Source organism: Mastigoproctus giganteus, chromosome 1 (genome assembly GCF_048544385.1).
Source record: "Mastigoproctus giganteus isolate SK-2022 chromosome 1, ASM4854438v1, whole genome shotgun sequence".
NCBI classification, from domain to species: domain Eukaryota; kingdom Metazoa; phylum Arthropoda; class Arachnida; order Uropygi; family Thelyphonidae; genus Mastigoproctus; species Mastigoproctus giganteus.
In genome coordinates this window covers 36,681,383-36,706,486 of record NC_143575.1, presented here as the reverse complement: position 1 = coordinate 36,706,486, position 25,104 = coordinate 36,681,383, and the positions used below count along the sequence as shown (strand labels likewise).

The 25,104-nt window shown below is 35.4% G+C and overlaps 1 protein-coding gene across 2 annotated transcripts in view; it reads right to left on the bottom strand.

Moving 5' to 3' along the window:
• The window catches only part of REG (proteasome regulator gamma), a 260,001-nt gene that overhangs the window by 107,516 nt on the left and 127,381 nt on the right, over positions 1–25,104 (bottom strand). For both annotated transcript variants that reach the window (XM_090379525.1, XM_090379534.1), the window contains exons 5-6: positions 24,199–24,244; positions 2,933–3,066 (exon numbers count right to left, since the gene is read on the bottom strand). In XM_090379525.1, the coding sequence (XP_090235651.1) occupies positions 2,933–3,066; positions 24,199–24,244 (180 nt within the window). The remainder of the gene's footprint in view (positions 1–2,932; positions 3,067–24,198; positions 24,245–25,104) is intronic.

Genomic DNA, 25,104 nt, shown 5'->3' with positions numbered 1-25,104 from the left:
TGGCTTCCGTTTTTTAGTCACACCGACCCAGCTGGTCAAGATGCTGACGCTTTTTGCAATTACTAATGACCTTGCACAGATTGTTCATTTACTTACAAGAATACCGGACAATCCTAACCATACAGCCAACCTGCTTGATCTTTTTCTCACAAACAATCCTAAGTACACAGTCGAAGTGAGAGGTCCTTTTGGCACATCAGATCACAACTTGGTGATTGTCTCTTCTCCAATGGAGCCTTTATCTCATGGCTATTCCCAACCTCTTATTGTTTGGCATTACAAGAATGCAAAATGGGATGACCCGTGAGATTTCTTTTCTTCTTTTCCTTAGCCTGATTACTGTTTCAAAACTTCTGATGTCAACGTTTGCTCAGATTGTTTCAGTGAAATTATTCTTGTAGGAATGGAATCCTTTATCCCACACTCCACTTTAAAATCTCGTCCTTTATCTAAAACCTTGGTTTTCCAATAAATGTGCTAAGGATGTTCAAGAGAAGAAAGTTGCATATCGTGATTGGCTTGTTTCTAATTATTCAGTTTCATTTTCTGCCTACACCAAAGCTCGCAACAATTGTAAATCAGTTATTAATCAGTCTAAACTAGAATTTGAAGAGTAGAAAACTTGCTTCTTGCCCTAATGGTAGCCGAGCATTCTGGTCTCTTGCCAAAGCTATTGGCCGCAACTTTTGCTGATCTCTGCTCCCGCCCCTGTCCAAACCAGATTGTTCTGTTGTCACTTCAGCCAAGGATAAAGCCAACCTTCTAGCGTCCCATTATTTTTACAACACATGCATTAATGATCTTGGAAAAATACCTCTCACCATTCCCAACAGGCTCTATTCAATGCATCCTGTGGTCTTCCATCAAAAAGATGTCAGAAGGACGAATGTTGATGCTAAGAGAGCTCCAAGTCTGATGGTATGTCTCCACTTGTTCTCAAAACCTGTGCTCCTGAACTTACTCCTGTTCTTTGCCGCCTTTTTTCACTTTCATATTCCGAAGGTGTTTTTCCTTCTGGTTAGAAATTTGCTCATATCCAGCCAGTTCCTAAAAAGGGTGACAAATCGCTCCCATTCAATTATCGTTCCATTGCATTGCTTCTACTCTTTCTAAAGTAATGGAGAAATCAATTAACCTCCAACTCTTAAACTACTAGAAACCTTCCGTCTGATCAATGATCGCCAGTATGGATTCCATCAGTGTCGATCCACTGGTGATATTCTGGCTTATGTTACCCATTTATGGACTAATTCAATGGAAAGGTTTGCTGAAACACAAGTAGTTGCTCTTGACATCTCAAAGGCTTTTGATCGTGTTTGGCATAAAGGTCTTCTAAACAAGCTTCCATCTTATGGTTTGCCAACTGTTTTTAGTAATTGGTTATCCAGTTTTCTGTCTGATCGCTCACTGAGGGTGATGGTAGATGGCTCTCTGTCTTCTAACTTCTCCACTAATGCCGGTGTCCTCCAAGGTTCAGTTCTTTCCCCCACTCTTTTCCTCTTGTATATCAATGACCTTCTTCCATTGACTGGAAATCCTATCCATAGTTTTGTCGATGACAGCACATTGCATTCAACTTTCCATTTTGAGAAACCTTGTCCAGCTCAATCAGCTTCAAGTTCTCGAAAATCTGCTGCCAATTCCTTAAATGCCGATCTTCAGGTAATTCTCCAGTGGGGCAAAGACAACTTAGTTGATTTCAACCCTTCTAAAACTCAATCTTGTCATATCTCGCAAAAAGGATTCTTCTGCTCCTATGCTTATCTTTAGTGACACTCCGATTTCTAGGCAAAATGATATATCTCTTTTGGGGATTACCCTGACTTCTAATCTCTCTTGGCACGAGCACATTACAAATATTGCTTCCTCTGCATCTAAAAAACTTGGTTTTCTCTTTCGCTCTCGGCGTTACTTTTCTTCCAAACAGCTGCTCACTCTGTATAAATCGCAAATCTGCCCTATCATGGAATATTGTTCCCACATCTGGGGTGGTGCACCCAAAACCTCTCCCAGGCTTCTTGATTCCGTTCAGAAGAGGGCAGTTAGGTTAATTAATGATTCTACTCTAACAGAGTCTCTGCACTCGCTGTCTCATAGATGTACTGTTTCTGCTGCATGCCTCTTCTACAGATATTTCCATGGGCACTGTTCTTCTGAATTGGTTTCTATAATTCCCACTCTCTCTCTCTCTCTCAAAACATCAAAACAGTCTGCCACCAGTCAACATCCATTTACTGTCCAACTTCAAACTCACAGAACCAACTTTTCATCTTCCTCGTTTATTCATCCAACTGCCGTTTTCTGGAGCAACCTTCCTTCATACATATTTCCTGAAAATTAGTCTACAGAAGCTCAAGTACAATGTCAACAAATATCTTCTTTCATCTTTTCAACCTCCAATCCAAGCACGGTACTAACTTGTTGTTATTTGGTTTTTAGGAGCATTAGCAACTAAGGCCATATTGCTCCGGGATATGCGGTGGTCTTTCCCTGACCTTTCCGCATCCTCCGTATTTGGTGGTGACAGGCTTGAACCCCAGTCTATTCAAGAAGTGTGTGTGCTATACGCACTGCTGCTCCTTCCCACCTGGCTACGGTGGCACCCCACGGTACTAAGTACTATAGGTTCTAATACCTCTCGTGTTTGGGGTTTACATAAAAAAAAAAAAAAAAAAAAAAAAGACTCATTTAAAGACATGATTAAACCAAATCTTGACAAGTTTGTCTTTCTTGAACACTGAGGGTTATTTTTTGTCAATGATTATAAGATGATCGTATTTCTGCTCTGAAAATACAAAGACAAATTATCTTAAGTATATTACAAAGGAACCAATAATTTTTAGCAAAATTATCTGAACGTTAAAAAAAATAACTTAAGTTCTGAATATTTAGATAATATAATATCATTATTTTTTAAATTCTAATCACCTACCACATTTGTGTCATCTACTAGCTGCTGAATGCGAGGCTTTACAACTTCAACAATGTCTGAGATGTTTTTATTACATGGAACAGTACCATTAGGTAAAGCTAGGACTTTTGTTCCAGGTATACCATAAAAATCATCTATAACAAGATAAATTGTATAATAAGATATCAAACCTATTTATTTCACTTTGCAAGTTATATTTTGATTAATTCATCTTACTGAAATTTGGCATACCTCTCAACTAAATGTGCCTGATAAATGAAGTAAATATAAATGGACTTTCAAAAAGCCATTCATGAATGTGTACGTAAAATTATGTTTTCCATAGTTGTTTAATAAAAATTTCAAATAAGGCTTCCGTAAATTTTAAGTCTTCCAGTATGCTGTCATCTCTTATGTGTTTCAAACCAATACCAAAAAAGTTTAATGACAGCATGAAAATAGCTTTGAAAATCAAAGAATAAAACTTCACCTTTGGTCATTTTTATCCAATTTAGGTTTTAAAAAAAAGTCTAAATTCTCTGAAATTCAGATGTAGAAATTAATGAAACTGAATTAAATGATAAATAATAGTTAAAGATGATATTACTGCAGTAAAAATAATAACACGCAAATTTTTATTTATTTATTTTTTTTTTTACAAATTCTTTACTCGCCCACAAAAGGGTTTAAAGTGAAAGGCTTACGTAACACATTCGTTGTTGGTTGATGCATATATACGTGAAGGAGTTTGTAATTCTCCTGGATGAAAAGCACTTGACTTTAAGAACCATTTTCATCAAAGCACTAGAATAAAAACTGGACATTTCTGTCAAGCAACCTTCACCAGAGAAGAAAGCCCAGAAAGCCCTCTGCTCTTCCAAATTTAGACAGACTCAACCCTGTGATTTCTGAATTCAGTGCATAAATAACAGTCTTAATGAAATAAATTTTTATTTATGCTCTTTGCAAAAAAAACAAAAAGAAACTGAACTGCAATAAGACACCTAAGAGAGCATAAAATATGCCTAAATCTTGAGTTAATTTAATTTTCCCAGCAGCAGAGAGCTATAAAGGCATAATGCAAACATCAAGCACAATAAGGTTGGAAGTCAAGTAGGTAGTGGATGTGTTAAACTGATTTATCACTGCAGTCAATTGAGAGATCCCTATACTTCAGCTTTCAATAAAGTAAATTAATTAATAAACAGATAAAGTATTACAAAACTTATGTATGACTACATATAAGTTTACTTATGTAATATTATTTTAAATTAATTTAAAATAATATTAAATTAAGACAGTGTTATTTAATTAAATTAGGAATTCTTTACAAGGCTCGTATGACATAAAATAAATATGAATACAGAATTAACACTGCCACTAAGCCAATTAAAAAGTGCCAATTATAAATGTGCATTCTGGATGTTGTCATCCCTTTACTAAGGGATGACAACATCCCTTAGTAAAGGGATGACATATATAAAAAAAAAAGTTACAAACCCACTAGTAATATGTTGCATGATAATGACTTTCAAGCTCAGCTGAAAAGGGTCTTGGTACTGAGTTCTAGGGTTGTTCAACTTAATGCAGATTTTTATATCCTAATAATTATCTGAAACCTTTCTTTATGTATATGGCAATATAAAAGCACCCTGTCAGAAATCTCAATTGTGGTAAGGCATTCAGGTTATAACAAAGCAAAATGCTAATATATAAAAAACTGCATTCTTAGGGATGTCTAGTCCACTTGATCATCTAATCAAAAGACAAACAGCGAAACCAATAAGATATTCTTGTTAGTTCTGATAAGATGAATATAAACACACCTTTAGAACACTATTTCAAAACTACCATTCTATAGAAAATTTTGCCAGTCCATATAACTTTTATACCACATACCCAACCTAAGCTGTAACTATGTACATACATCACTGTGCCTTAAAGACATGGCACAATAAATGAAATATTCAAGTTCAAGGAATTGAGTGAATCAAAATATGATCTACAAAACAAGGGATGAGACATTTTTATCATGCCAAAGGCAAGCTAGACTGGCACACATGCACACAAAAAAAAGAAAAGAAAAAAAGGGCAATTGAGCTCCAAGCTGCCAGAGCCAGCTTACCACTTTTTTTTTGGCATGTGTGTGTGTGTGTGGGATGGGGGGGGGGATGGCCCCTGTAGCCAAGTGGTCAGGAGTGCAAGTGCAGTAGCACATGCTCTTTGAGTAGACCAGGGGTTCAAGCCGCTCACCGCCAAATACGGTTTTTTGAAAAGCAATCCTTTCTGGAAAAAGCTAAGAATATGTAGTTGTTCAAAATATTCTGGAGCCATCTAGTGGAGGGTAGACAAAGATCAGTAAATAAGGTCTGCACCGTCCTCAATACTTCCTGAATATATAAGTAGTATAAATTACATTAAAAAATGTAAAAGCACATGGCATAACAATGGTTGTGCTAACAGCTGAATAAAGAAGAATAGAAAACATTTTTGAACACTCAAAGAGTATATGGCAAATATATAAGTGGAATCCAATCTCCAATTCAAGAAGAGTTTTTTTTTTTTTTTTTGATTTGGTAGTTGTTGGCGCATCGGCTTCTGTGGCCATATTGCACCTCCCAAGGTTTTTGCAGTACTTTGATCCAAGCCCGAGGCGGGAATCGAACCCGCGACCTTTGGGTTGCCGGGTAGGTACTTTACCCACTTGGCTAGCCCGGTCGGCTCAAGAAGAGTATGCAAGTGATTTACTTACATACTCCTCTTGATACAGCATGACTTCTTTGCTGGGGAGATTTTCTTGTGGGTAATCCATATCAAAGACAATCCTTAACCCGGTAAGCCTCAATGTTACAACTAACAGAATTACTGAATGGGGGAAAAAAATCCAAGAACCATTGCAATATCAAAGACTCACTTGTGATGAAATTGCATATGTTGTTAGCATTAGCCAAGGTACACTTCATACCTACCATTTTGATGGGATGTCTGGTGGGGGTGGAGAAATTTTTTTGAATCCACCTTCCACCAGAAGGTGAAAAAAGAAAAATTAGTAAACAATTTTGATGCTACCCAAATGGAAAAATAGGTGTGTTCCCAATGAAGTGAGGTTAGAGTTTTGGAAACACCAACTACACTTCAGTTACAGAAATATCACTAACTGATGACACATGGTTAGTGTTTTGAACCCAAATTTAAATAATCTAATGATGGGCACCATTCTTCATCACTCAAACCAAGTTCAACAAGAGGCAAACAAAATGAAAAAAAAAAAAAAAAAAATGGTCATTACTAATCACACTTTGTGTATTCTTTACATCCATAGTGTCCCAAAAGATCAGACAGTCACTAGAGAATATTACATTTCACTCCTGGAAAAAAAAAAAAAAAAAAAAAATTTGAGACCATCACAGTGAAATAAGTAGCCAGACATGCTAAAGAAAGGTCCACCAATCCTGCACAACAATGTATCAATGTCACAAGGCCTGCACTGGTAATACTTGCTAAAAAATAAACTGGTAGATTATCCTCACACCCCATGACTGTAGTTCAGATCTCAGCCCTTGAATTTAGATTCAGGGGCATGTTCAAAAGTTGAAGCCCTCAGAGAGGGGGGGGGGGAGCTTTTCCACCGTAGATGAGCTCAATATAGCTATGGACAACACTGCACAGGTATTCACTATGAAGAAGTGCATGATGGCATTACCATCTTCTCCAATGACGGAAAAATAGTGACTTGCAGAGATTATATTTCAAGCTTATAACTATACTTTGTTCGATTTAATCAACTGTCACTTATGAATATCTATGCAGAACTTAATGACTAGTTTCATAAATGAAATAGTCATTAAGTTTCTGTCATTAGATTCTAATTGAAGTGTTGTCTACTCTGTGAATTCTTATAATCAACATCATGTTAATGTTTAAATACTGATATAGGAAGGGTGTGTTTTGAGGAATATTAATTTTGTTTGTAAAGCTAATAGTTACCCTAACACAGCCCATAGCTATATTGAGCTCCATTGCCTTGCTTTCCATCTCAAAAGAACTAACATGAGCAGTTTCAAAAAAAGTTTCTTATTCAACTAGAAGAGATTCTAAATGTCCTTAATAGAAAAAGAACTAAGTTTAGATGAAGAAAACCAACATGTTCCAAAAATCCAGGATTGAACCATGGTGAATGTTTCAAAAAATATCATGCTCTTAATTCATATAAATAATTAACATTTAAAATGTCTAAATAAATTTTAAAATGTTTTTAAATGCCATTTTATATATCGGCTTATGTCAACCCAAAAATAGATAATTTTTGAACATCACATTTTGATTGTGTTTTTTTTTTGTTAGAGCTGGACTGCATAGGGAATATAGTGAAATTGTTAAAATGGATGAAAAAAATATTTGTTTTCATTTGAGTTCCGCACATTCAAAGTGGTAACTTGTTCCTATACAAAAAAGTTAACATTTTGTCTTGTGGGGTTCAGGAAGTTTGTAAATTTAAATAGGATCAGAGAAATATCTGGATATAGATAAATATAAAATTTTAAGGAAATATCTTATTTTTTTCTATTTATTTTTAATTTAATTTAATTAATTAATTTTTTTTTTTTTACATGGCAGATGCTAAAGGTTTGCTCCTCGCATCATTGTTATTTTAATATTAAACCTCTATATTGGAAATACTGTTAATCAGTGTGCAGTGACAAGCATGTCTGGTAGGTAAATGGGCTTAGCTACAAAAATAAAAGTAGCCAAAAATGGGGCAATAATTATACACTGCTTTATTTACAGCAAGCATTTAGCATAAAAAAAAGTTTAAGCCTCATACAATTGTTACAAACAAAATTTTTATTAAGTGATGAATTACAATTAACAACTATTTCCCGTTCTATTTGAAGAAATGGAAAGAGACCATTTTCCCACTGTATCATTTCTATATAGCACTGTTATTTGGTTTTTAGGAGCATTAGCAACTAAGGCCATATTGCTCCGGGATATGCGGTGGTCATTCCCTGACCTTTCCGCATCCTCTGTATTTGGTGGTGACACCCCGGTCTAATCAAGAAGCGTGTGCTACGCACTGCTGCTCCTTCCCACCTGGCTACGGAGGTGCCTATTTCTATATAGGTTTATAATGTACACCTACCTTTTCTGTGAAATGGAATGCTCCTTCAGTAACAAATTGTGTGCCTGTACCTCATAGTAAAAAGCAGGTGGACAAATATATAGGGATGCTGTATGTGCAGTTCAGTGTGAGAATGGGCAAGGTGAAAGATTTAAGTGACTTTGAACATGGAGCATGAAGGTGAAAAAAGAAAAATTAGTAAACAACTTTGATGCTACCCAAATGGAAAAATAGTTGTTTTCCCAATGAAATAAGGTTACAGTTTTGGAAACACCCATGGTAATCTACGCCAGATGCACTTATACGAATGTCGTGGATGTATAAGTGCAAGCCAGTGGTGGTGGTGTTGTAAGTGTTTTTGTGGTACACAAAATACCAGTAGTTAATGCCAGTTAGTCCCTTAATACCAGTAGTTCAACGTTTAAATTCCACAGACAATATGGAAATTGTTTCCGACCAGATGAATACTTTGGCAGTTGTAGTGTATCTATCGAGGAATAGGTTATGCCAACAGGATAAGGCAATGTGTCACAAAAGACAATTATATAGAACTGGTTTTGTATCACCAGTGAATTTTGCAATGGTCATTTTAATCTAACTGGGCACCTGTGGGATGAAGCAAAACAAGCTCTTCAAAGTAGAGAACTACAACCATCCAGTTTATAAAAACTGTGAGAAACAATTGCATCAAACAGACCAGCATTCCTGTGGCACACTTTTGACAGTTCACTGATTCCATGTTATGACAAATTCAGGCCATTGTGAGGACTAAAGGAGAACCAATTCATTACTAGGTAGGTGTAGGCCTAATAAAGTGACCACTCAGTGTATATATAAATGATACTCTGGAGCAAATAGCCCAAGATGTTTGTTGGAATATCCCTGTCATACACAATGAATTCTTGAACCTCACTGTTCTTATATTTATTAACTGAATTATTGCACAAATTCATCGAATTTGTACGAGAATTCAGTGTATGACAGAACTAAGCCAAAAATGCAATCTTTTAATGACATGCCTATATGATAAATTTACTGAACATAGTATGGTTTTTGATATATTTAGTAGAGTGCACGATCTAATCTACCTTCAACTTTTCTATAAAAATGAGGGGGGGGGGGAAATGAGCAGGCTAAAGATTGGTAGAGAAAAAGAAACTTCATACTTTTACCACTTTCATTTTTGTGGGCCACAATTTCGTGAAATATATATTTGTAAAAGAATAAGAGAAGTTTACCTCAATATGATACGTAGAACACTTCCGTATGATACTCTCCAGAAATTAAAACAATAAAAGAAAATCTTACATTACAGTAAGAAATAATTAACAATTAAAAATCAATTTAAAAATTAATTTAATGACAAAAATGCAAAATGATTTTTGGAAAACGAGGAAGGAAAATAGTTTTGCATTTTTTTTCGTTAAATTAATTTTTTACTTAATTTTTAATCGTGTTCATTTGAATTTTATTCATTGTTAATTATTTTTTACTGTAATGTAAGATTTAAAATTTTTTGAATTGTTTTAATTTCTGGAGAGTATCATACGTGTTCTACGTATCGTATTGAGGTAAACTTCTCTTATTCTTTTACAAATATTGATATCAGAACATACTGAGTATTATAGCTCTGGTTCATACTATGAAATATATATGTATTTAAGTTGTTCCAGGGACTGGAAACAGAGAATAAATGAGGTAACAAAATTTAGATTGGTGAATCTGGAATTGAATCATTGATAAATCCAACTGCTTAATACAGAGATCATGTATTCTATGTTCATTTTGAAACCTTCCTGATACTTGACAAATTTACAGTTAAGAAAAATCAAATGCTCGGGGCAGGGGGGGGGGGGGTTATTCTAGGAATAGCTATTGGCTGAGAAGCAAGAAGAATCTTATTGTACTTCCATTTATGTATGGAGTACAACTAGATTTTATGGGGGGAGATGGGGGGGGAATCAGGTTTCTATTACAGATGACTCAGCAAATTTTCCTAAAAGATTAAAATATAAAATTATTAAAAACAATCCACTACAGTAGAGTTTTTTCATGGAGATGGACAGACATACAAAAGTTAATAAGCACTTATGCATATGCAAACCTGACTTAAATAGTAATCATCTTTATTTACTTTCTTTGCATCTAGCAAGTCTCTTAAACATTTGTTCACTTTCCAATCTCAACCAATTCCTGCAACCACTATAGTAGCATTGGTTTTAACAGTTTTCCAAAAAATTAACATATATATATATATATATATATATATATATATATATATATATAAAAAAAAAAAAAAAAAATGGCTAAGGTAAAGAAAGCCTGCACGAGAAGCATGCAAAAGTTCGATGAAATTTATCGGTAAAAGTGCTTTGCCGTAACGGCATTTGTATTTGTTGCTTGCTTGGTAAACAGACGGTGGGTGTTATCGGTCAGGAGTAGAAGTTGAATCCCAAGGGAGCATAACCCTCCTGAAGTGGGGGGGGGGGTAACCTGCCTTTTTTTCTTTAGAATCACTAATTGAATTAACTAACTAAATCACGAACAGAGTCATTGGAGGTTCTGGCATCGTAAAAAATGTTCGTAACATAGTTTCACCGGCAAACTTTTTTGAAGTTTGCTGCGCTTCTCGTGTGAGCTTCCTTTGCATTTTTTTTTTTTTCCCTTCATAAACAATTTATCCACCAGTGATTCTAAAGAAAAAAAGGTCAGGTTACCCCCACTCCACTTTGGGAGGATTTCAATCTCCCATGGGATTCAATTTCTACTCCTGACCGATAACACCCACCGTCTGTTTACCAAGCAAGCAACAAATACAAATGCCATTACGACAAAGTGCTTTTACTGGTAAATTTCATCAAACTTTTGCATGCTTCTCGTGCAGGCTTTCCTTACCTTCGCCAAACATATATATTCTTTTATTTCTGATGTGTGATAAAATTTCTTTGGTTTTTCCATATTTTTTTCTTAATTCAGTTTCTTAATTTCTTGTTTCTGTATAAAAACAATTCCTTTGGGTTCCTAACTGTCAAACCATCTATACCATTAGAAAAGAAGCTATCAGTAACCTTATTAATTTCTTCATTTACTTCCCAACTCTCAAATTCGTTCATGTTACTAAACTTGAACAATTTTAAAAGTATTCCTTTAATAAAATAGAGCTAACTTCTTCATTTGTCTACTTTACTTCTGGTCTTCACATTACACCAAATCGCCATGTACAAACTGTCACACCAAACTGGAACTAACGCAGTCATCAACAAAGGAAACAATCAAAAGACCTCTAATATCCACTCGTGTCACAGTTCAACAAGAACCCTAAATTAAGTATGTGCACCCTTTCAGGGATGTATCACAACCCTATCAGATTTGTAATTTTTTCATATTGTATAACACAAATGCAAGACTAACATTAATTCTTTGAAACTTAACCTTAAAACAAGCGATTCTTAATTAACCTGGTGGCAGTGTTAATTATGTTCATAATTAAAATTATAGTCCATAATACTGCTATTTTATAGACTAAACTATTTATCAAACATTATATATACCACCATCCTATCATAAACATTTCTCACAAAGAGAACAAAAGAGTAAATAAAAACATGCATTTCCCTGCATCAATTAAACTGGTTTATTTTGGATTTAACTGAACATTACAATTATTAGCAATAATAAAATGTTTCACTTCAACTTATCATTGTCAGTAATTAACAAAGTATTTAGTTATGTCGTCTAGATTTCTGCTAGAGTCCTAGCTTCATTGTGACAAGGAATAAAAAAAAAAAAAAAACTATATATGGGAGCTATTTAGGAAATAAAGCTTACCAGCTATTTTGGATGGAACTACTTCAAAGCAGTCTTTTTGATACTGCATCACTAATTCCAACACTTCTGGGCACATTTCCGATAAGCTTCTTTTGGAATTACTATGTTTTTTTTCTGAAAAATCCCCTCAGTAATGTCTTAGAACAGAATTGCACACCCACCATAGAACTGTTTTATAGGAGTGATGGCTGGACAAATTCATAATGATTCAGTTCAAATTTATAATTCACTGTAAGTAAGCTCTGTCAATCAAAAAATATCAGCACCAACTTCACATTTTATCAAGAATGTCTTGCTTTTTTTGGCCTTGAAAAAGACAGATGCTTCCACTCCCTTTCCAGGTCATAGATGCTACTCACAATGTCACTAGAAAGGACGCAGGGTAAAAAAACATATGTCAGCAGCAGCACCTTAATGAAGATCCTGACATATGAAAACTTTCCGCTCTCTATAATCATCAGTGAGAATGCAAGGCACAAACAATACAATTTTACTAAATATCATTATTTTATAATTAAAATTATAGTCCATAATATTCATTTATTGTACACAACCACATATCAAACATGATATAATATCATCCTATTATAAAGTGCTGGGAGCCCACTGTTGTTTTCAATATTTATTAATGATATTGATGAAGGTTGGTTTGTTATTTGGTTTTTAGGAGCTTTTAACAACTAAGGCCATATAGCTCCAGGGATATGCGGTGGTCATTTCCTGACCTTTCTGCATCCTCCGTATTTGGTGGTCATGGGCTTGAACCCCAGTCTAATCAAGAAGCGTGTGCTACGCACTGCTGCTCCTGCCCACCTGGCTACGGAGGCGCCTATTGATGAAGGTATATCAGGCTTAATGTCTAAGTTTGCAGATGATGCAGAGGTCAGCAGGGTGATTAATGAGTAATCAGAGTAAACTACTACAACAAGATCTAGAACAATTAGGCCGAGAAATGGCATTTGAAGTTTAACACTCATTCCTTATCCCTTTGTACAAGGCCACATCATAGAAAGGATGTAGATTTGCTGGAACAGACACAAAGGGCAACAAGATTGATGAAGGGAACAAATGGGTGCTCTTGGCAAGAAAGACTTCAGTTTTGCAACTATGCAGTAGCTGGAGACTAGGCACCAGCAAAGAGATCTGATTGAGGAGTTTAAGGTCTTGAATGGACTGAGTTAAGCTCAATATTGATGGTATTCTTCCTCTTACTGACTACACATGATGGTTGCAGGATGGATGTGTGGAAGTTTGTCTTCAGCCAGTGGCTGGTTGGTTGTTGGAATAAATTTCAATATTTTGTGGAAGTGGGTAGTTTGAATAAATCCAAGAAAGAATTAGACAAATTCTTAGAGGGGATAGTGGGTGAGGTGGGTGTCAATTTTTTTTTCTTTTTTTTTTTTTTTTGTTGATGCTCTATATGCTTGCTTTCTTGCATCGTTTGACACTACTAATACTAAACGGTTCTCACAAACAGAACAAAAGTTAATAAAAACTTGGCTGAAACATGTAGCTTACCCAAATCTTGAGCTTCTAGCAGGGATAAGGTGATTATCTCTTTGTAATGTGTTGTTACTTTGTTGCTACTGAAATTGGCATTTCTCCCATAAGAAATACCAATATTACCAGCAACTTTGCAGATAAGGATCATTTCTGATGGAAAAGTGATCCTCTTTGAACTTTATGATCCACTGAAAAAAAAAAAAAAAAAAAACCATCTTCAAACATGGCATTTCTCCAAATGCCATTTTTAACACTTGTAGAAATTTTGAGGCAAAATTCTATGCGAATTAGTGGGTCAGTAAACTCGCTCATTTTAAAATATGATGAAACAGATTAAAACACCTTATATTTAAAGCATGGTAATTCAGACTGGCTGCATATAAAGAGGTAATTCATGCCCTATGATGTCTAGATGAGTCACCAGTTGTGGTAAGTCAACTTGCACTACACCACAATTTCATGAAGTCCAAGCTTTCTGATCACAACTCATACTTGCAATGTCTATTTTAGTTTGTAGTTTTTTATTCCTCTGTTCAGGCACAGGTAGGACTTGCAGCAACTCAGTTAAATATTTTAATTTTTAATTACAGAGAAGGGTATATACAGCCATAGTGAAGTATAAAACTATTTTAAATTATTAAAATATCTTGTTAATTTAAAATGAACCAGTTTAATTAATGCATAAAGGCATTTTTAACAATAATTACTTGCAATTTAAAATTGTGCTCTTCTGTGACTACAGTAGGAAATAAAACAGATGATTTAAGTACATCTGTAAAATATCACTGTTACAGCTAATTAGGAAGACAGTGTCAAACATACAGATAGTAAAAAAAAAAAAAAAAAAATCTGTACATCAAATAACTAAAAGTATTTCATTTTGTAAACTAAATGTCTAAAACCTTTTACAGAAGGTGGCATTTTGTTTGCACATGCCCAAAAGTTATTTTTAAATGTCGTTGATGGTACATAATTTTTACATCATCATATTTTAAAATGTCTTTTCAAATAATCTATGCAATTTTGCCTTCCGTTGAAGAAATCAGCCTCAGAGTGCACTGTTTGAGCGCATTATGGATAAATGCTTTATTAACCCTTTTGTGAATATGCACACTCAAACTTTTTTCATGTGTGGACCTAGAGGAGGGCAAACATACTCAAATTATGTATAAACACTTTGATAAGTGGTATCACAGAAAATTTACTGAGTAAATATCAACCAAAAAAATGTTATTAAACACATTAGATACATATTTACATATGTTCAAAATGTTGGCCACCATCACACATAGATGAACAGCCCAATGTACAGTGTTGGGCATGACAGCTGTAATTTTACTTGCTTCCTATTGCATAATCATTCATATATCCTGCAATGTTTGTGGTTTATGAGTGTACTCTATCTTTCATTTATGCTCATGCAAAGAAGTCTAAAGGTATGAGGTCTGGAAACTTTGGAGAGGAGAACATCAAAAGCATACCTCCAGTAACCTATTCCATAATTAAAGAAATTCATAATCCGGACATGCACAAATATCAGAATGAAAACATAGAGCTACACCAGATCTAGAAACACATTTCATATTACAGGAACTGCATTATTCATTAACAATCCAAAACATTTTTGACTAGTATTGGCATCAATCTATAAGATCTAATTATTTTGCAAATGGAAAGTTTTCTATATTCTTTGGCAGGTTAATATCTATCTGTAGAGTGAGGTGAGGACCACTGCTGGCTTAATAAACACAGTTGTGATTAGATGACATCTGAACACAACTGTCTGAACATACGATTACATCCTGAAAATCACCAGCTTAACTTCTAATCACACCACTCACAAAACTGTGCTCATCAGTCAGGATCATTTTCCTGAACTGCATGCAATAGTCAATACTCTATTGACTCAAATGCAGATCTTACAAACACTGTCTTTTTGACTTCTCAGGTGACTGGTTATATGCATTTATAACACGTTGGATGTTTTAAAGCACTTTTTGATGTTTTTTTTTTGCTGATGATATAAATGTGGGCACAGAAGTTAATGACAGTAAACAGGAATATGCTACTCCAAGAGAATCTACTTAAATTAAACAAATTGGGTGGTACAAACTCAAAGTAGTAGAGTATGAAAGAGATCTAGGCAAAATGTACAGTCTGACATGAAATTCTCTTTGTAATGCAAAGATGCTGCTAGAACAGCTCATGGGATTCTGTCAATGCCAAAGAGGAAGTTTGTCAACTGGGACAAAAGCTGACAAACTTTGTGACAAGTGGTGGTTATCTCATAAGACAATGGTTAGGAGACATCTGGAATACTACGTATAGGTTTGGAACCTCTTTAGGAAGAAACAGATCTAATGGAAAGGGAACAGAGACAATTAGAAAGATTAGTTGCAAGTACAAAAGAATATTCTTACCAAGGAAGACTGGGTTCTGTAAATTGTAGTCTCTGGAAACTGGGCATCTGCAGGTTGACTTAACTGAAGTGTATAACCCTTTAAAATGTCTAAGTAAACTGAATACTAATTGCATCTTTACTCTTTCTGGGATGAAGAGTATGGGTGGGGGACATAAATTTAAATACAGAACAGATGTGTGTGAAAATTTGCATTAAGCCAAAGAGTAATCAATTTTCGGAATAAACTTCCACTTAGTATTGTGTGAAGGTGGGTAGTCTGAATAAATTTAAGGAAGGTTTGGAAAATTAATTGAAAGCAATGGGCAAATGAACTTTTTTGCATCATATTGCCAATACTAATATTATTTAATTCTCAGGGGGTTGCCTATTTATCCAAATAGTGCCAAATCCAAAAGAAAAACAAGTTGTTTTACTTGTGAATTTGGCTGTATTTCCTCTTCCTCCTACACTCTTATCCCATATTACGCCAACTTAATATTTTCATTAGGTTATCTTAGCATCATGGGATTCCAGCATCTTCACCAATGATGGACATTACTTACATCCACTTCAAAGCCAATCTCATTTGCCAATTCTGCAATCTATAACTGAATTTTGGGAACACTGGCAAGTTCCTGAATGTTACAAATGCTCTTTGGCCATATATTCCACCATGCATCATTCACCGTAGTCCAAATGACTTGCCCCTATGATGCTGCAGAGTTATCCATGGCCTTCTTAATATTATATCCCCTCTAGAACCCATGAAATGATAGCTAGTCCTCACTATCTGTCTCAGTGATCAATTGTCACAAGGTCAGATGGAAATTACAGGCATTGAATGCATGTCCCTTACCCTTGGTACATCACTTGCAAAGGTGAGGTGATATCTGTTGGCACAAAAATAACTTGCATGCTATCATCCAGTTCTCAGTGTTAAAAGGAAAATCATGCACGTTTTCAAAAACAATAACAAGATAAGGAAGATAAGAAACAACAAGAGAAGGATCTTAATGTGCATTATTAAGATTTGTTCTTTACAGTATTTCTTGACAAGTGGAAAGGATTCAATTTTTTAAAATTAGAATTTAAATTTTTAAAGTTATAAATAAAGTAAATCAGAGACACAATACGTTTAGAGATCACAAAATGCTTGAGAAATGCAACCAGAAGTAAGAGTCCTTATTCTGGGCAAGAAAACTTGAAATTACTCTGTGGCAATACTCATCATGCTACAATAATTTCTGAATATCTTTTCAAACACTAATCATTGTGCAATGTTCCTGTTTACTTCACCCTACATCATCATGTGACCTCTCATTTTTATTCAAATGAAAGAAATTATAAAAATAAAAATTTTCTAATGAAGCAGAAGTTATGGCAATTACAACAGACACACAAAAGGAACAAACACAGAACTTTATAAAAAAAAAAATGACTTATGCTTTTTGTATTACATAACCAATAGGAAAAGTGTCCAATTATTCAAGTTCATTATTCTGAAAATAATGTGTGGCTATTTGTAAATATATTTTTAAACAAAAATTTAATCCAGGTCCTACCTGGATTAAATTTAATCTTGGTCCTACCTCATTAATTTTTCTACATAACTGTTATTAGGTTAGACAAATTTTTTTACAGTGCATATCCATGCAGTTGTCCTCTGGTAGTCCACTGATTGACAACCACTATAAAAAAAATCAATTGCAAATTTATTTTGACAGTTATATAAATAAATTTTCTGCTTATACTCCAGGATGATCATATGGTCAGAGGAGTTCAGAAGATAGAGAATACAAGAAACACACCGGATTTAGCAATCATGGGCTTGAACCCCAGTCACTCAAAGCATGTGTACTCGTGCAGCCTTGTGCCTGACCACTTGACTACAGTAGCCTCAATTTTCAGTGAAGTAGTAATCCAAAGATGAAATAGTCTGAGGTAGCAAGTTCTGAAGTGTGTAGGATGCATCAAAACAGCAGAGTTAATAAACTTCCTTTTGAAGGATGAGCTAACTACTGCACCAGGATATTAAAGTGGGTATGACTAGGGTCCAAAAGAATTTTATGCACCCTCTTCAAGCTTTACAAAAGACTCATTCTGAACACTGTTTACATCCACTGAGGAACTCTTTATCTCCAAATACGCCATCTCCAGACATAGCAAACTTCATATGAATCAAATACCCAATGTTATTCACTTAATGGGTTTGAGTAAAGCTAGCAGCAACTAATGGTTGGGTTGTTCAAATCATGTTTACATATATGTAGTAAGTAAACTTCCCTAATAATCTTATTTGCAGCTTCCCTACACAAGGTAAATAACATCTTTGATTACAAAAACTTGATCTGATTTTTTCTCTACCAGTTCATAGGTAATTTTATGTTATTCTTTATTGTAGAGACAGCAGAAACACAGGAATCACCTCATTCAAAGTAGATTATTTCTGCAAAATAGTTTATAATTAATAACAGTGACAATAAATAAAGCTGCAAATTTATTGAAATAAAGCCATTTTCCCTCCCATAAAATTTCCATTAAAAATCCCTTCTGTGCATCTTATATCAGAATTTGTACTCCAAAGTACTGAGATATTGGGAAATGAAAATTCCATGTCAAATACGGGGTAACAAATTCCTATACTTCAGCATTCATAAATCTATCACAGACTGGAATTACAGATCAAGCAAATAATTCTTGTAATTAAACTGGTGGTAGCAACAGAATACCTAACAGGTGCCCCTTAAAAATAACATTGCACTAAACGGCACTCTAGGGCCGATCCATTCGGTGTGCAAGGCTCAAGTAGTAGAATTTTTCTCACCCTGGTCTGTGCTTGTTAACAGGAGAGACTGCTTCTACAGGGAAGGGATACACTTAAATAGAAAGGGTGCAAGAATATTTGCTGATGTTATCGAGGCAGTGTTAAGTGGGTCAGAAAACTGTTAGCTTGGGGGATACATGGACTAATAGATTAACAGTAGCCGCTGGCAGAGGTGGAAGTGATTCTTGCACTGCTTCTATTAGAATGAGCAGTAGGCTGGAAAACAAGATGCAGGGTATTTCAGAGGCTGCTGGGAGTCATTTCGGTACAAGTAAACACACTGGTTGTGTTAGGGTAGCTAAGAATAGGAACAGGTGCATGTATACTTGCGGTTACACCAATGCTAGGAGTTTGGAAAATAAATTTGATGAATTTGAGGTGTTGGTCAAAACATCAAAGGCAGATATTGTTGGGATATCAGAGATGTGGTGTCACACAGATATAGGGGGAATGCAGAAATGGAATTTGGGGAGTACAGTGTGTACAGGAAGGATAGACAGGGAGGAGGGGTTATGCTATTAGTTAAGAAACACAAAATCCAAGGAAGTACAGCCAGTCGACATGGCAGGACAGTGCAGTGTCGAGTCAGTTTGGTCTGACATAAGAAATGTGAAAGCAAATTTGAGAGTAGGAGTGTGTTATAGGCCTAATGACTCTGATGAGTATAATAAACAGCTGTACAGAGGAGTAGAGTGGGCCAATAAATCCGAGTGTCTATAATTATAATGGGGGATTTTAATTTCCCAGATATCAACTGGAATTTGTGGATTGGTCACTCACACACTAGCAAGGCTTTTGTGGATTTATTGGATGATTGTTTTGTACAGCAGCATGTTTGGGAGGCAACTAGAGGGAGTAATACTCTTGACGTGATTATCAGTAGTGATTCTTCATGAATTAAAAATCTGCAGATAAAGGAACCACTAGGTGGCAGTGATCCGTGTGCTGAAGTGGGATTTACTCAAAGAGGTAACTACCATCAGGAGTAAAGGGAAGGGTTTTTGCTTTCGCAAAGGTGACTATAGTGGTCTGAGACAATATTTAAATTCTATACAGTGACCCAACTGATGATGTTACCAACAGCAAATTCAAAATGATAAGCATTCAAAGAATTAATCTTGGAAGCTAGTAGACTTTTCATATCAACTAAGAAATACTGTTCAAGGTTTAGGGCTAAATGGATGTCAGATGAACTAAAGAGACATGTGGCAGAGAAGAAAATGCATGGGATACATATAAATTAACAGGTGATACAGAAACCTGTGTTAGATATAAGCTGGTGTTTAAACAAGTCACAAAGTAGGTTAGGCAGGCAAAGGCAGATTACGAGAAATCTTTGGCAAAGGATGCAAAGAAAAACAGCAAAGCATTCTTTACTTATGTAAACTCTAAGAGGAAGGGGATGAATCAGATTGGTCCACTTGATATTGATGGTTTAACTGGTGTTGATCCTGCTCAGGTAGATAACTAACTGAATATTTTGCATCTACATTCACATACGAGGAGTTATTCAGGGAGGGGAACACCAGAGATTAATTAAACTCTGGCAGTGAGCTAGATGATTTTGTAATAACTGAGAGCAAAGTGGAAGAGAAATTGTTGAAGATAAACATAAGAAAGGCACCTGGGGTGGATGGGATCCGATCTATCCAGTTATATTAAAGAAGGCAACAAAGTAAGTAAACCCTTAGCAATAATTATGAGACTTCCTTGGACTCAGGAGAGGTACCCATGGACTGGAGATGTGCAAAGGTGACCCCAATGGCGACAAGTAATTACAGACCTGTTAGTTTAACTTCTGTTCCACGGAAATTAATGGAGGCATGGCTTAAAGAAGCACCGCAGGATCATCTAGACAAGATTTCAGTTATAGCTTGGACACAGCATGGGTTTGTTAAGGGGAAGTATGTCTGGCCACTAAAATGTGGTCACAAAGGAACTGGATGCAAAGAATAATTTTGATATCATATATTTGGACCTTAGAAATGCTTTTGATACTGTTGCACATTGACGACTGCTGAACAAATTGGAGCAGTGACAGAAGCAGAGAGCGGTAATCAATGGACACTGCTCTTCGTGGAATAATGTTATTAGTGGAGTCCCCGAGGGTTCACTGTTGGGTGCATTGTTGTTTTCTGTATTTATTAATGATATTGATGATGGTATATCAGGCTAATGTCCAAGTTTGCAGACGATACTAAGGTCAGCAGGGTTGTTAATGACACTAATTACAGTACGCTGCTGCAACAGGTTCTAGAAAAGTTGAGCAGATGGGCTGAGAGGTGGAAACTGAAGTTTAACATTGATAAACGTAAAGTACTGGATATGGGAAGCAGTAACTCAGAGTAACGTATCAACTGTGTGATACTACACTGACAGTTGCAGAGAATGAAAAGGACCAGGGGGTAATTGTGCAAGCAGATATGAAGTTTTCTGAGCAGTGCAGACTGTCTGCAAGAGTAGCTCATCGTGTCTTGTCAATGATATACAGGAATTTTTCTAGCAGGGATAAGGAGGTGATTATCCCCTTGTATAAGGGAATGGTCAGGCCATACCTTGAGTTCTGTATACAGGTCCTCATTTTAAGAAGGATGTAGAGCTGCTGGAACGAGTACCAAGAAGGGCAATAAGATTAGTGAATGGAACAAAAGGTTACTCTTACGAAGAAAGAGTTAAGTTTTGCAAATTACAGTGTCTGGAGACTAGGCACCAGCAAGGTGATCTGATTGAGGTGTATAAAGCCTTGAATGGTTTGAGAATGTTTAATGCTGATGGGATTCTTCCTCTTGCTCAGAATAATCTGTCTGAGAGGGCATAAATTCAAATTGAGGAAAGACAATTGTGGTGATGTGTGGAAGTTTACCTTTAGCCAGCGGGTGGTTGATTGCTGGAACAAACTTTCAGCTGTTGTAGAAGTTGATAGATTAAATAGATTCGAGGTAGAACTAGACAAACATTTGCAGCAAGTGGATGGGTGAAATGAGAAAGGTGGTTTTTTTTTTTGGCTGATGCTATATAAGCTTGCTTTCTTGCATCATGTGCCTTTACTAATGCTAATGCCAATTGTTAAGCAATGATCTAATGCCAATTAGATCACTGCTTAACAATTTAATGCCAATTTAAGCTAATGCCAACTGTTAAGCAAAAATCTGAAACTTTTCCTACCTTTTTTGAAATATAGTCGAACGTTTAGTGTAATAATTTTTTTGAGTGGTACAGTACCAGACAAGTGCTGATGGTGTGTTATGATCATCATTTAAAGATTCAGGTTAAAGTTTCCACTTGTTTAATAAACATCTACCATCTTGCCCTAGTTGTTTATAAAAGATTTTTTTTTTTTTTTTTTTTACAGAGTAAAGACGAAAATGCAAAACCCAATTTCAAATATCATGCACCATGAAGGGCACCAAATTTGAAATACACATGAAAATGGAAGTAACTAATAGCATTGAATATACAGTCAAAGCTCTATATAATGACCCCATAGGTGAATGAGAAAAACGGTTGTTATATCGATCATTCACGAAATCAGCAACAAAACAAGCAAAAGCTTGAACATTTAATGTAATTCTACTAATTTAATATAGTTAAATGTTAAGGTTCAAAGTGTCATCATTTTCTATCTTTGCTAACAGAGGACCATAAATAACACCTGCCACCTAGCTGAATACACTGACTACATACAGCTCATCCTGCTATAATGCACCATCTTACAATGCACATATTCATTTGACACTATGTCTGCCCACAAGCATGTGCTGTACATTTTTATTTGTTGTATATTTTGTGCATAATTTATACACATTTCCTAGATAGATATATTCTTAGTACCTTGTACTGTAAAAAAATAAGTGCAAAAAAGAGACTTTTGAAACACGTTTGTCTCAAAAGTCTTTCAAAATAAAATGGAAGGCATTAAATATTGAATTAAAAATATAAATTTATGTTTTGGCAAAAACTGTTTTTCTAACTTGGAGCTGATATCTAAAGAAAACTGGATGTTCTGATGAGTGGTTACAGATCAGCCAATATTTAATTTTAAGGTTTGTGTTTATACAAGGAGTGGCTATTAAATAATGAGATTGTGCACAGCCACTACATAACAAGCACAATTTGTGGGAAAAAAGCACAGCAAGTGACCTTGAACCTTTCTCTAGTTTTCTGCCATACCATGTTCCAACATGCTCATTTACTTTGCAGTGAGTATTAGTACTTGCCAAAGAGCACAAAGAAGCCATAGGCTTTTGATCCGATGCCAAATTATACACCTTGCACTTCCTCCTCATGTATGTAACTATGAATAGTTCACCTTTGAATTTCTTCAAACTGTCAGCCTCGACTACCTGTGGATGCAACTTATTCCATTAATCAACAATTTGCTGGCTAAAAGAAAACTTCCTACAATCAACTCTTCTAAACCCTTCCCCTGTAATTTGAATGTATGGCCCCCTAGTTCTGGAATTCTTTATAACAGTGAAAATTATGCTGCCTTCATTCATATTAATAACCACTCTCAGAGCCTTATAAACCTCAACCAAGTCCCATCTGAGGTGCCTAGTTGCCAGCTCTGTAGACCACATAATCAGTCTTTCTTTGCTTTTGCCTCCTTTGGAAGTGGTTGTTGTTATTGCTGGGTTTAACAACACATAGGCTGCTAGGGCCGTATTGTGTCTTTCTAATGGTGAATATGAAAAAAAAAACTATATTTTATAATATATTCCTAACCAATTTAGGAAAGTAAATTGTTATTTTTTATTGTGATCATCTCCCAGAATCTGCAATAAATTTACTGATGACTGTGTATTAGTAATTGATTTTAAGGCGCTTAAGAGGATGTTTTGAAAGTGGGGACAGTCCACTAACAAATGGCAAATGGTCAATTGTACTTGACATGTACATTGGGGAGCGCTATCATTAGTTAGATACATGTGAGTGAGGTGATTATGTCCAATCCTTAGCTTTCCTAAAATTGTTTCTTCTCGTCTGCTTTCCTGGAAGTGGAGAACCACAGTTTTGGTTCTTTGGAAGTGAACTTTCCATTGTTTGGATTGCTACTTTGAACTCAGGCTGACAGCGGAGAATCCATATCTAAGCAAAAAGAAAAATTCAGGTTTTGCTTTGTAATGCACCAACAATTCTGTGGAAGTCTTGCACTGATCAATTTTTTGATCAGAAGTAGACCCCATATTCAAGAAATCCTTTGATTAATCCAGTTCCTTTGCCAAAATATTTGCACCCATTCATATAAGATGCCTACAGTCTGCACTATTGTGATAATTGCCATTCAGCCATCAACCATTATTGTGTACGGTGATGCCATCACCAAAAGTTCATTGTCATTATTTCTATGTGGGGCTAAGAACTTTTCAATATGCTCCCCCCCAACCTTTGTATTTAAGTTTGCCAACTGGTTATATTTGTGGGTTTGTGACCAACGAACACTTCAGAATATGAATGAGAGCTCCTTCCATAATACCACAATAATTATGACACAAATAGCAATAACAATTATGAATTTGATTCAATTTACTATTCAAAATAAATTGAATATATATATGCTATTGAGGCTTAAGCCTCACTAGCATAAAACCCTAAAAAGCAATACTCACCTTGCACATCATTAGCTACAAAAAGTTTCCTTTTCTTGGAAGATGGCTATAAGAAAGGATATGAAAAAAAAACATGGGTTATAGAGAAATAAAGACAAGAAACACCTACTGAAAGTGTGATAAATAATTATTTCTTGGGTTGGCATTAATAACATTTATAGAGAGATGCCTGAAAACACCCCCCCCCCACTTCCAATAAGCAAAATGTTCTTTATCTTAGAATTAGGACAAATAACAATCATATTCCAAGGCAACACCTGAGCAGTCCAAGGTTAAGTAAGTTCTGCTCTTCTATTCACTGCTGAAATACATCTCAGCATTACCAAAAGAAAGGATAGTCAATGTTGTACAAATAACAAATATCATGTTCAAGTGGGTTATGAGTCTATAATTACTTTAAACCAAGAAATAATATAAAAGCTAATTATGCAGGATTGTGCCACAAATTGTAATCTCTTCAATAAAGCAACAGTTAGTAAGAATGGAAAGAGGGATTATTTTACAAACTACTAATAAGTTCAATTGTGGTTCAAAATAAAAAACTGTTACCACATTCATACCATGCATGCTATACAGAATAGGATTCCTAGATCAACTATTATTTGCTGAATAATAAATGAACAAACCAGCAACAATATACAACTCAGTTTAATGTTTCCCAGATACATTGTGCCAATGTTTATATTCAGAAACCTGCACATTTACACCATTATTCACAGGAAAAACTAATAATGCATGCTGAACCATTTAGCCTTTATGACAGTATCTAGTCTTCATGGACAACTTTCCACCAGTTGCAAATTATCTCCAATAATTTCTACCATTCAGTTTTCAAAGCAGTGATCAGTACAGCTCTGTTTTTTCGGCAGTCTCTCATAGCACGCGCACACACCATTCAGAAGATCT